The sequence below is a fragment of the Sus scrofa genome, chromosome 12, assembly GCF_054392235.1.
Source record: "Sus scrofa isolate SSC_HxYL_T2T_F1_AM1 chromosome 12, Sscrofa_HxYL_maternal_Yorkshire_Landrace_v2.0, whole genome shotgun sequence".
Taxonomy (NCBI): domain Eukaryota; kingdom Metazoa; phylum Chordata; class Mammalia; order Artiodactyla; family Suidae; genus Sus; species Sus scrofa.
Window position 1 is genome coordinate 1,355,627 of NC_139394.1, and position 13,341 is coordinate 1,368,967.

Below are 13,341 nucleotides of genomic sequence, written 5' to 3' on the forward strand. Positions count from 1 at the left end.
GTCAGGAAAAAAATGCCACGGAGGACCTTACCGGGACAAGCATTGTCATTGAACTCTAGCCTGCAGATTAGAGGAAGAGGGTCAGGCTGGTGTGAAATTCTTTTTTTTTTTTTTGTCTTTTTGCCTTTTCTAGGGCCGCTCCCATGGCATATGGAGGTTCCCAGGCTAGGGGTCGAATCGGAGCTGTAGCCACCGGCCTACGCCAGAGCCACAGCAATGCGGGATCTGAGCCGCGTCTGCGACCTACACCACAGCTCACGGCCATGCCAGATCCTTCACCCACTGAGCAAAGCCAGGGACCGAGCCTGCAACCTCATGGTTCCTAGTGGGATTCATTAACCACTGAGCCACAACGGGAACTCCTGATGCGAAATTGTTGACGTGGTCACTGTGGTTGTGAAAAACAAGGACCCTGTTCTTCGGAAGAAGACACTGAATGTCAGGGATGTCTGAGACCTACTCGCAAACAGTTTAGAAATGAAAAAGGTCGAGTTCCCTGGTGGAGCAGCTGGTTAAGGACCCGGCATTGTCACTGCTGTGGTGCAGGTTCAATCCCTGGCCCAGGGACTTCTGCAGCCATGGGTGCAGCCAAAAAGAAAAAAAAAAGGGAAAGTTACAAAGAAAATAAGGCAAGTGTGATAAATGGTAAATTTAGTAAGTATGAAATAATCTCAACAAGTTTAAAACTATAAGTATTAGAATTTTAAATTCCACTGCAGGGTCAGAAGAGGTCAGAAAAGGCAGTCAAAAAAATAAAGAGGAGTTCCTTGGTGGTGCAGTGGGTTAAGGATCTGGTGTTGCTGTGAGCCATGGTGCAGGTCGCAGATGTGGCTTGGATCCCTCATTGCTGTGGCTGTGTGTAGGCCAGTAGCTAGAGCTGCAATTCGACCCCTAGCCTGGGAACCCCCATATGCCATGGTGTGGCCCTCAAAAAAAAAGGCAAAAAGACACACACACATAAAAAGAATATTAAAGGATTCAACAAAAAGATATGACCAGCCAATTAATAGAAATCCCCAAACAAATGAAAAGAAAAGAGGAAAGAAGGAAATTATGAAAGAAATAACACAAGAAAATTCCCAGGAACTGAAGGATATTGTGGGCCTAGAGCCTAGAAGTGGCCGAGACTGAGAAGCCGCCACCACGTGCCCCCCCAGGCATCTCGGCTCAGCTGCACTAAAGGGAAAAGCCTAAGCGTTTGTGGAGAAACACAAAAAGCCAAGGACGCTGGATCTGGACCCAAATGACAACCATTCCATCGAGGCTGCAAAATCTCAGGGGATGGTTTCATCTTGAAACTCCCCGCCTTGGCCCCAGGCCTGCTCCTTCCCAGCGGGGTGGCCCCCTGTCTTTCCCTGGGAATGACCTGACCCCAACTCGCCTCCCTCTGCTCCCCACCCACGTGCCCCTGGTGTGGCTGTACCCCTGCCAGCGCCCCTCCCACCTTCCTGGGGCTAGCCCAACCCCAGACAACCTAGCCCCACTGCTCACAGCCCTCAGGCCACCCCTGGAAGAGCGGAATGAGCTCACACCCCTGTCCCCAACCTGGCCTCCCCACTGCCACTGCCGGCAGGGTGTGTGTAGTGGGGGAGGGGGCTCAGGGGAGGGGCCCCCCTCCAATCCTGCTGTGGGACCTGGAACCAGCCTCAGCCTCTCTGAGCCTCCCTCTCCTCTCTGAATAGGTCGTCTACTGCCATCTGCCTGGGCGGCTTAGCTGCTGAAGTCACCCAGTGTGCCCAGGGAGCAGACAGGCACGGAGCTGAGGGCTAAACCTGCTGGGAACCAGCTGTGTATTCAACAGACACACTCAGGTTCAGGGTCTGCCCTGGTTTGGGGGCCCTCCTGGGTGCTGTCTGCCCCCTGAACAGAAGGTACAGGGACACAGGGGCGAGCTGGCCCAGTGGGGCTGAGTGGAGGCCCTGGCCCTCCCCTCCTCCGTCGCCCTGGATGCGGGCTGATCCCATCCCACCTTGTCTCCTTGCGTCAGCAGTGGCCGCGGTCACCGGACACTCCCAAGCCGCTCCCTGTCCCCTCGGGCGGCAGTGACTCAGCGGCCCCCGGTAGCTCCCTCCCTAGCCAGGGTCAATGCTCCCTAGCCAGGGTCAATGGCTCGGGGGTCCTTCCGGACGCTGGGCACCACCACGCCAGCTCGGGACAGCCCCGGACATTGATTGGGGCGGGGCGGGCAGGTGCGACCTTCCTCCTGGCCCGGCCCGGGGCGCTCCGCCGCGCTAGCGGGACCCTCCCCTGGCGGCCCACCTGGGAATGACACCGGCCCGCTTCCGAGCCGGGCGCGGGTCCGCCTCGGCCGCCCGCAGCGCCATCTCCTGGCCCAGGCCGCCAAGCTCGCCGCCTGTAGGGGTTGACCCCGCACGCAGCCCGTGCCCGACCGCCAGAGGTGCGTGCTGAGTGTGGGCCCTGCACTCACCTCCCCCGTCTGCAGGGCGCCGGGCGCCGTGCCCTGCCTGCAACCCGCCGGGGCAGAGGTGATGCCGGTTGTGAGGTGTAGGGGAAGGGACTCTGGCCCCACGTCTGAAAACAGCTAAGATCGGGGGCGCAGAATGGCCGGGGGTGGCAGGTCGCCCCAGGCCTCCGGCAGGAGCTTGCGCTCTTTCGGCGGCAGCCTCTTCCCCACTCCCTCGGCCGCCCGCCGGACCCCGTCTCTCCCGGGACTCCAGCGCTGACCCCAAGGGCTCAGGGTAAGCGGGCGCTGGGATCCGGGTCCCGGAGACGAGGAGGCCGAGCAGCGGGGCGGGGCGCGCGAGGCCTTCGGCCCGGGAACCAACCCGGGACCAAATTAGGAGACTCGGCCCTGGGCCCCGCCCGGGAGTGAGCGCCCGGAGCCCCGCCCACCGAACCAGCTGGAGTGGGCGGGGCTGAGCGCAGCCGGGCCCGCCCCCCGCCGGGCCCGCCCCGGACCGCCGCCTCCCCGGGAAGCGCGGGCCCAGGCAGAAGCGCGCTGCGAAGGCCCGACCCCCATTCTGGACCCCCGCCTCCTTCCATCCTGCCCACCCCGGCGGCAGCCTTCGGAGCAGCGGCGGGGAGGACCGAGCACCAAGAGCAGCGGTCCCCTGCCTGTGGCTTACCCTGCTCCTCCTCCGGTTCTCCGGGTGGCGCCAGGTGTCCCTGGGGTGGGGACACCTGTCGCAGCAGCCCTGACCGAGTCTAGCTCAGGAGCGTTGGGCTGGCCGGGCAAGCTCCCTGAACGAACTCTTTGCAGCCCAGGGCCAGAGCGGGAAGTGCAGGAGGGTTTAGCTGTGAATCTTTGCTGTGTCACCTCACCACCCCACCCTTGTGCCCTGCAGCCCCTTGAGCCTGCCAGCTGAAGGGCTGGGAGAGAGACCCTGGTGGCAGTCAGGCCTCCGCTCCCTTCGCAGGCGGCTCTAGGGCCATATATTCTCTTTCCACGTTGGTGTCCCAGTGGGCAGAAGAGCTTGGCAGCCTCTCCCCCTTCTGACCCTCAGGGAAGGCCCTTCCCTCCTCCAGGGCTGGAGTCCCTCTCTCTGTTCCCTCTGCCTCCATTCCTGCCTCCCTCCCATGTATCAGTGCCAGGGGCCACTGGCCTCACCTTGTGTCCGGAGAGCCTACCCTCTGGGACAGAGGGTGGGGACAAACCGAATAACCAACATTCAGGTGGGAGGTGGGGACTTGCCCCAAGGTCAGGGGATGACCTGGAGGCCTGCAGCGAGGAGGCAGCCAAAGGGGAAAAGCTTTCTGAGCAGGTGCTGGTCCCGGGCTGCAGGGCAGTGGGTGAGAAGTGAAGTAGGTGAAGGAACAGATGGTCAGGCAGAGGCTCCGCACCAGGGTAAGGGGCTCAGGCTCTCCCTCGAGGCAGCGGGTGGGCAGGGGATGATTTGTAACATTAATTGTGGGGAAGCAGGAGGCTGGGCATGACAGGCACAGGCCAGGGATGTGCCAGACGAGCGATGGTCTGATGGGCACCCCGGTGTCCGACTTCAGGGACATGCTGAAGTAGGACCGTCTCTAAAGCCGGTGGCGGCCCGGACGCCTGGATTCAGTCCTTGGTTCCGGGGTGCAGTCTCTGGACACCGCTCGGAAGAGTAGAAGCTACGTGGAGGTGGAGAGTGGTGGCCTCTGGGGGCGGGGCCCGCACGGTGTCTGTGTTGCTGCTCTGGGCAGCACGGGCAGCAAAGGTGAAGGGCAGGCCGTGACCATTTCTGGACCACCGTGCCAGGCCCAGCACCCCACTCAGCAGTGTAGGGAGCGAGGCCCGGGGAAGCAGAGCCGCAAGGCCTCTGCTCCCGGGAATCTCAGCCTGACACACAGAGCTGCTGAGTGAGTACGTCTTACTCATCATTGAAAACTGAATGCCTGGGGACACTGAGTCCAGAGTTCTGGAAAACCTCAGCGCTGAGGCCTGTGGAGGGTTCACAGCCTCGCGTCCCCAGATGCGTCTGTCATCCAGTGCGGGAGGGCCACCATCCTCCGAGCCTCCGATGGGCCACACCCCTCACATCCCTGCCCATCTTCTTTTCAGAAGCCTAGGTGCAGAATTCAGGTCCTAACTCCCAGCCCAGAGGTCCCCCAAGGGCCTGCCTTCTGGGTCCCTGCTGCACCTGCTGGGAAGATGGGACCATCGCCCAATAAACACCAGTGGGGCCTGGCTTCGCGGGGCCTGGAACCCTCCACTGCCCGAGCGGTGGTGCCTTGGCTTGTGTGTCTGCATATCTGACTCTACACTTCATACTGTAGTGGCGGCACACACTGCGAGCCTCAGTTTCCTCACCTCAGGCAGTGAGGACCGGATGCCACACGAAGAGGCCTGGCCACCTGCATCCTGGCATGGGACAAATGGCAGGCTTGCGCACACAGCATCTGACAGCTCACCGAAGCCTGAGCATCTGAACAGCCGGCCGCCATGAAGGAGCCACCGGGCTTGGTGCCCCAGCCTCTAGGTGTGCCTGTCTCTAAAGTGCTGGCAGAACAAGCCCCCACTGGACGCTAGATCAGAGCCAGAAAGTATGTGTGGCCCAGACCCTGTCCCTTGACCAAACCCAGAGGTGGGCAGGCCCAGCCAGGAGGAACTTGGCCTTGCCTCCCAGGGCAGGCTGGGGAATCACTGCTCCAAACAGACAGAGCCGCAGCAGGGGGCTCCCGGCCCCCGTGGGAGCCAGCCCAGTGCCCTGGAGAAGGCCTTAGGTGACAGAACAGTCAACATGCACTTGATCTGTGCACACGCTGGGAGAATAGGACAGTGAGCGGAAGGTAGGGAAACGCTGGTTTTCCTGGGCATTTAAAAAATACGGTTTTTTTGCGTGTGTCTTTTTAGGGCCGCACCCAAGGCATATGGAAGTTTCCACACAGGGGTCGAGTAGGAACTGCAGCTGCCGGCCTACACCACAGCCACGGCAACACTAGATCTGAGCCGCGTTTGCGACCTACACCAGAGCTCACAGCAACACCGGCTCCTTAACCCACTGAGCGAGGCCGGGGATCGAACCCGCGTCCTCGTGGATACTAGGTTTGTTACTGCTGAGCCACAAGGGGCACGACCATGAGCTAATCCGAGATTGGCAGAGAAGTCGCAAAGACAGTAGCAGCATTCTTGGACCTGCACCCAGTGTCCCTTAAAGTAAACAACTTGTTACACAGTCACAGTTCAGCCGTGGTCCTGAGAGATGATTTTGGCACTTGGCAGTAACCAAAGTCCAGACTTGGATCTCACTGAGTCTTCCACTCCTGTCTTTTTTGTGCGTTCCTGGACCCAACCTAGGAACCCATATTACCTCTGCGGGGGAGGAAGGAAAGGCATTCATATCAGGTGGACCAGCAGAGGCAAAGGCCAGAAGTGGGGGACTCGTGACCAAGTTCCTACCCTGTCTGCCTGGCAAGTAACTGACTCGTTGGGAGGTGGCAAGAGGTGGGAGGCAGGGATGGGGTGACGGCCTGGGCGTCAAGCTAGCAGGCGTAGAGGTGACTCGGACACTAGGAAGCATCCCTAGAGGCTGGTGCAGGGAGATGACAGGCTGGCCTGGGTTTCGGAGGGAGGGGCAAGGACCCTGAGCTGGGGTTGCTCCGCAGTGTCTCAGCCACTGCCACACCTCCCTCGGCCGTTTAATGGATGGAGGATGAAATGAGATGCATCACAAGCAATTCACCAAACCAGCACTGAGCGAGAACAAATCCCATCACTTCTCTGAGCCCAAGTCTCAAGAAGGGAAGGACACACCCGCTTCTGGGCACAGACGCAACCGCAGACTTTCTCCCTCCTCCCAGGGCCTCCTTCTCCCTGGGAGTCTCCTGGGCCTCTCCGGCTTCAGGAGGGGTGGGGGCGGCCGGGCACAGCCCTGAAGTGACCTTGGGCGAGGCCTCGCACTGCCCAGCTGCAAAACAGAAAAATCACGGCGCAGAACACGGCGCAGGGCTCGAGGCCTCTATCTCGGGGCGGACCCCGCACCCGCGCATCCGCGTACGCCGGGTGGCCGGTGCGGCTTCCCGGGCGGGTGGTCGGCCCTCCCCTCCGCCGGCCCCCCAGCTCCGCTCCCCGCCCCCTGATCTCGGGGGCCTCGCGCACCCCCACCCCCCATTCTCGCGGCGGGCGGGCCACGACGCAGCGGGGTCTCTGGGACCCGCGAGGGCCGGGCTGGGGGTGGGCGCGGCGGCCGCTCGCCCGCCGCCGCCGCCGCCCCTTTGTTCCGCGGGCCAATCGGCGGCCTCCTTGACTAAATAAGGCGAGGAGCGCGCCCCGCGCCCCCGGTCCGTTACTTCCGCCCCCCGCCCGGCCGGTGACTCAGGGCCGGCGGCGGGCGGGGACGGGGCTGCCCGGGCTGCGGCTTCCCGGGCGGCGGGCGGGGCTCCGGCGGCGCCGAAATGGCCAAATATGGCCGCGCCGCGCGCCGCCGCCCCCCAGCCGCACACCTGCGGCGGCACCTTGACCCCCGCCTCCCGCCGGTGACACAGCCGCGGAAGAGGAAGCGGCTCCCCCCCCACCACCCCGCGCCACGCCGGCCGAGAGCGCCCCCCCCACCCCGCGTAGCTCCGGCCCTGCGGCGGGGGGGGGGCTGGCAACCTACCGAGGTGGGGGGGAGCCCCGGGAATCTCGGGGTTCCCAGGCCCCGCCCCACTTTCCCCGCGACCCTCTGGCCGCGCCCCCGGCGCCCTGCCCACTGCAAAGTGGAGAAGGGAAGGAGGACGGAGACAGAGATCCAGGGGCCTCTGCCTCTTCGCCACCTGTCCGCCGGAGCAGCTTGGGCACACCAGACAAAGGAGTGCCCCGCGGTCGAGGGAGCCGGCGTGGAATGTGGGGCGGGCGGACCCAGGGCGCGAGGCCTTGGATACTGGATACTTCCCACTTCCGTGTGTGACATCTTGGGACCGCCAAGTGTGGCAGTTGTCCTCACACATGGACGCCCCCACCTGGGGGCTGAAGGCCCATGGTTGTGCCCAGAGGTGCCAGTAAGGGGGGACTTTTCTGGAGGCCCAGCCCCCGGTTCTCCCAAGAGTGGCACACGCACACACCAGGCCTTCCCTGTGCCTTTGGAAAGTCTGGGAAGTCGGGTACCCAGCTAGGCCTGGTGGCACAGGTGGCCGTAGGCATGGATTGCGTTTGGGTGACAGAGGTTCCCCCCCAGGTGAGCTGGGCAGCGGCTTTACCTGTCTAGCCCAACGCAGATGTGAACACCAGCTGAAGGGCTCTTGGGGCACCTGGTCCCGCCCCCCCATCTGCAGACACCTGCCCAGGTCCAGCCAAGCATACTGGGACCCTGACAAGGCCCCAGACTCGGTCTGCCCGGCACCACTGCCACCCCTCTTGGCCAGTGCTCTCTCTTCCCCGTGGCTCTTTTGATGTTTAATTCCGTGCTGAGCAATCCCGAAAGCTTCCAAAGTACCTGGTTCCCTCCGGGCATAACCAAAGCACTGGTGGCAGCAGGTGTGACCAAGACCCTGCCAGCAGTGACAGGACTTCAAGACCAGCCTCCTGGGGAAAAGGGCGCGCCCTGGAGCCGACTGGACCCACAGCCCCAGAGTTACTGAGGCCTAGGAAACCCACTCCAGGCGTGGCCGTTTCCTAGTATCATAAACAGAGAAGAGGGTGCCCCGCTCAAGTCTAGGGGGAAGGTGATGATTCAGGTAGCCCCTGCCTCAGTTTCCATACAACACTCAAAAGTAATTAAAATGGAGCAAAACTCCACCACCTCCCCCGCGGACGAGGAGGGGGTGGCCCCAAACGCAGAGAGGAGCCGCCGCCTGGGGACAATCGGGTCTGCGGTTTGAGGCGCAGGATGCGTTGGTTGGGTGTGGTAGGACGGGGCCTGTCTCTGCACAATCAGGGACCCCCGGCGCCCCGACACCGGCGGAGGGGCCTTGGCGGTGGTGGCTGCGCTAGGAAACGGGCGGCTCCTTCTCGTCGTGAGAAGGGCGAGGTCACGGCTCCCCGGGACTCCCCCGGACCGCCGGGCCCACAGTGCCGCCACGGCGACCGGCGGCGACCACCGCCCTCTCCCCTCCCCCACGCCCCCAGCTCAGCACCGAGAAGCCGCCTTCGCGGCTCGGGCTCTCTGCAGAGCCTCGGGGAGGAAACTCGCAGGGGGCGCGCGGGGAGCGAAGCCCCCCTGCGGGGGCGGGGCGCGGGAACACACCCTGCTCCCGGTGCCGCCCAGCCCCGGGCCAGGCAGTTTCGGGGTGCAGCCGGGCCCTCCCCCAGGGTGCGCGACAGTCCCGGGGCGGAGCCGGCGGGTCAGCTCTGCGGCCCACCCTGCGACCCCCGGGGGCGGTGGTGGGGGGAATCGCCAGCCCGGCCGGCTAGCCTGCCCCGCACGGGGTCTCGCGCGCGGGGTCGCGGGGGCGGCGCGGGCGGGGCGGTTGGGGGCGGTGCGGGAGGGGGCGGGACCGGGCGCGGGGCCCCACGTGCCCCGGCCGGCCGGGCCAATGGGCGCCCGGCGTTCGGAAAGATCGCCATATATGGACATGTTCTGGGGCCGCGCGCGCCGCCGGGCCGCGCGCGCCCCCCGCTCCGCTTAAATAGGGGCGGGGGAGGCCGCGGTCGGTCTCGCTCGCCGCAGCCGGCCCGCGCTCCGTGTCTTCTCGCCGCTCCTCCGCTCGCTCCTCCGCGCCCCGCGGCCGCCGTCTCCGCCGGTAGGTGACCAGGCCTGCGCAGCTCCGGCCCGGTGTCCGGCTCTCGCGCTCCTCCGCAGGCCCGGCCCCGGCCCCAGAGGCCCGGCTTCACCGCCGCTGGGAACAAAAGGGGCGGCCGGGCGGGCCCCCGGGGTCCGCAGTGGGGGCGCCCTCGGGGGCGGGAGCTGGGTGGGGTCCGGCCGCACTGCCGAGCGCTCTGGGCCGCGCCGCCGCGGAACGGCGGCGGGCGGGGGGGTTACATAAAAGGCGGCCCCGGTTCCGGGCGGTTTCTCCGCTGCCGGGCCGGGGGGAGGCGGAGCGTCTCGCGGGCAGGGCCTTTGCAGGGGCCGTCCCGGCGCCGCTGGGCGCGCCTGAGCCGCTCGTGCCTTTGAGCAGATCGCCATGGAAGAAGAGATCGCCGCGCTGGTCATCGACAATGGCTCCGGCATGTGCAAAGCTGGCTTTGCTGGGGATGACGCCCCCCGGGCCGTGTTCCCGTCCATCGTCGGGCGTCCCCGACACCAGGGTGTCATGGTGGGCATGGGCCAGAAGGACAGCTACGTGGGCGACGAGGCTCAGAGCAAGCGGGGCATCCTGACCCTCAAGTACCCCATCGAACACGGCATCGTCACCAACTGGGACGACATGGAGAAGATCTGGCATCACACCTTCTACAACGAGCTGCGCGTGGCCCCCGAGGAGCACCCCGTGCTGCTCACGGAGGCCCCCCTGAACCCCAAGGCCAACCGTGAGAAGATGACTCAGGTAGGCGCTGCCGGGTGCAGTGGGCCGTTTCCATCCGTTTCATGAGTCGTTTAGTGCTGAGCTTTTGGGTTTTTTTTTCCTGAAATTCAAGTGTTTCTTTCGATATTTTCAGGGTTCTGTTCTTCTCCTGGCATTTCCTTCCTGAAGTCTCAAGGTTTCTCGTTTGTGTTTCTGCCTGCTTCCTTTTCTTTTCTCCACACATCACATCACGTTTGTGGCATGTCGGCATGGTGTGTAGCATGGGGTGGCCCGGGGTCCCTTCTCTGACTAAGGAGCCGTTGCCTTTCCCAGATCATGTTCGAGACCTTCAACACGCCGGCCATGTACGTGGCCATCCAGGCCGTGCTGTCCCTGTACGCCTCTGGCCGCACCACTGGCATTGTCATGGACTCTGGGGATGGGGTCACCCACACGGTGCCCATCTACGAGGGGTACGCCCTGCCCCACGCCATCCTGCGTCTGGACCTGGCTGGCCGGGACCTGACCGACTACCTCATGAAGATCCTCACGGAGCGGGGCTACAGCTTCACCACCACGGCCGAGCGGGAGATCGTGCGGGACATCAAGGAGAAGCTCTGCTACGTCGCCCTGGACTTCGAGCAGGAGATGGCCACCGCCGCGTCCTCCTCCTCCCTGGAGAAGAGCTACGAGCTGCCCGACGGCCAGGTCATCACCATCGGCAACGAGCGCTTCCGGTGTCCAGAGGCGCTCTTCCAGCCCTCCTTCCTGGGTAGGTGTCGGGCAGCGCGGCCTGCCTGGGGGGGGCCCGGGGGCTCGTCCCCTTGCACGGGGGACCGCTAAGGGGGCGCTCTGTCGGCCTCTCAGGCATGGAGTCCTGCGGCATCCACGAGACCACCTTCAACTCGATCATGAAGTGCGACGTGGACATCAGGAAGGACCTCTACGCCAACACGGTGCTGTCTGGCGGGACCACCATGTACCCCGGCATCGCCGACAGGATGCAGAAGGAGATCACGGCCCTGGCGCCCAGCACCATGAAGATCAAGGTGAGTCGGGTGGCCGTGGGGTCGGCAGGCGGCCTTGCTGGGACCCAGGGCTTGGCTGCCGGAGACTGAAGTCCCGCCCTTGTCTCCCCAGATCATCGCGCCTCCCGAGCGCAAGTACTCGGTGTGGATCGGGGGCTCCATCCTGGCCTCGCTGTCCACCTTCCAGCAGATGTGGATCAGCAAGCAGGAGTACGACGAGTCGGGCCCGTCCATCGTCCACCGCAAATGCTTCTAGACGGACTGCGAGCAGATGCGTAGCATTTGCTGCATGAGCTAATCCAGAAATAAAGTTTGCCCTGGCAAATGTACACACCTCATGCCAGCCTCCTGAAACTGGAATAAGCCTTTGAAAAGAAATTTGTCCTTGAAGCTTGTATCTGGTATCAGCACTGGATTGTAGACCTTGTTGCTGATTTTGACCTTGTACTCGAGTTAACTCTTCCCTTGGTCTCTGTTTAATACCCTGTGCATATCTTTGATTTAAACCCCTAGTTACACACACGCGGCTCTGTCACCTCGTGGCTGAGGTGAGAACCTGTTTATCGTGGAAGAGAAATCCGTTGGCTGGTTGAGAATCTGAGACGGAGTCTCTCCGATCTGTGCAGGGTATTCATGTGTCCGAGCTCCTATTCCAGGATTTCTCTCGAGGCTGGCAAGAGTCCTGAACCAGTTGTCATTTCTGTCTTGCCGGTCTGACGGGGTTGGGAAGGTCCGAGCCTTAGGACCCACTGTCCTTTCTTCCCCGATGTTTGCCCGCCAGAAAACCGTGGGTTGTTAACTTGCCTTGAGTTGGAAGCGTTTGCATTCACACCTGTAAATTTATTCATCCTTTTAATTTATGTAAGGTTTTTGTACGCAATTCTCAATTCCTTAAGAGATGACAACAGATTTTGGTTTTCTACTGTCACGTGAGAACGTTAGGCCCCAGCAACGCGTCATTGTGAGGAAATAAAGTGCTGCAGTAAACCCTTCGCCGGCTCCTGCTTGGGCGCGGGGCGGCTTCCCCACCAATGGGGGGCCCGCGGTCTGACTTGGGAAAACCAGAGGTGGGCTGGGTGTGTTGAGAACCAGTGGTCCCTGAACATGTGTGCAGCGCGCCTCTGCCCCCCGGGGGTGGGCTGCTGGGGAAGGGAACCGAGCCCCCAAGCTTGCTTGTGGGGGGCAGTCTACAGACAGGCTTTCCCTACCTGGCAGTAGGGCTGAGGTGCCAAGAAGCCCTCGCAGCTGCAAAGGGCAAGACTTTATCTGCAGGTGCGCGTGGGGTAGGGCTGGCCGCCTGGTCTGCCCCTCTCAGTGGGGCGACCGGGGGTGGATGAACCAGCCCGCAGGCTGAGCAGTGGGGCCCTGCAGCTCAGGATAGAGGCCACCTAGGGTCCCGAGTGCGACTCAGGCTCTGAGCGCCTGGGCTTGTGCTCCAGAGTAGCTATAGCAGGTTTTCAAACTTCATTCTAAGATGTCTTAGGTTGGAAAAAGCTGAAAGGTTTGGAAGAACTTGTTTTTGGAGCACAAACCTTTTGTGCCTTTGCCGCGGGGAAGCACACTTCTCCAGCTGGTTGGGGAGGGGGCTCTGTTAGGCTGGGTCAGGAGCACATGACGGAGGGATGTAGGGAGAGGCTCTCTGGGAGCAGAGGTGGGCCCTGCCAAGGGCCCCTCCTGAGTTGCTCCAGTCTGTCACCTTGCCCACAGGGACCCTGTTAGCACCCCTGGAGCAACGGGTCAGGGATGACCTTTTTGCCCTGGGCAGCATTCCGCTGGAAAGTCAGATTGGGAGCCTGAGTAGATGAGGGAACTGGGCGAAGGCATGGGGAGGCGGGCAGACGTTCACACATTCAGGACCGGGGAGGAGAAAGGTGCCTGGGCTGCCTGTGATCCCAGCTCCATTCGCCCTTCCTGGAGTGGGGCCCCAGGGCCTGCCTCCTCTGCAGAGGCCCCTCCACCCGGCACCCGGGCAGCAGCATGCGTCCTCCCGCCTTCCTGCTCCTGGGGGGTGGCAAGCTTTCTGCAGATGAAAGACCCTGGCTTCCCTTTGTGGCGCTCTGGGGACAGTAACCAGATGGGAAACCGCGTCACGCTCGCTACCCACTGGAAGAGGGAGCAGGGTGGGGGAGAGGCTCCGGGCTCGGGGCCTGGCAGATCCTGTTGGCGAGCTCCGCACACCACCCTGGGCCCCAGGTAGCACTTACCTCCCTTAGTGCCCGAGAGAGAGGGCCTCCCCCGGCCCCTGGGGAGAAAGCTCGCCTTTGTCAGCATCATTGCTCCAGGTCGCCCTGCCTGCGCCAGAATGCCCGGCTCTGCCAAAGGACAGGGAGCGTGGGTCTATGCACTGCATCCAGCATCGTCACTGCTGCCGCTCAGGTCACAGCTGGGGTGGGATTCCATCCCGCCGCTGCTGGGGCTGCCCGCTGCACACAGGGTCTCGTGGCCCCCCAGCTGTGCTGGCTGCAGCCTTGTCCCCCCCACCCGTGACCATCCAGGTGTCATTCCCCTTCCTCCT

The 13,341-nt window shown here is 63.2% G+C and overlaps 1 protein-coding gene across 1 annotated transcript; it reads left to right on the top strand.

Moving 5' to 3' along the window:
• Window positions 1–9,006: 9,006 nt before the first annotated feature.
• On the top strand, window positions 9,007–11,818 carry ACTG1 (actin gamma 1). Its single transcript, XM_003357928.5, has 5 exons — window positions 9,007–9,096; window positions 9,472–9,840; window positions 10,132–10,570; window positions 10,666–10,847; window positions 10,939–11,818. Exons 2-5 carry the CDS (start codon window positions 9,478–9,480, stop codon window positions 11,080–11,082), a joined length of 1,128 nt encoding a protein of 375 aa, XP_003357976.1. The 5' UTR covers window positions 9,007–9,096; window positions 9,472–9,477; the 3' UTR covers window positions 11,083–11,818.
• The last annotated feature ends 1,523 nt before the right edge of the window (window positions 11,819–13,341 follow it).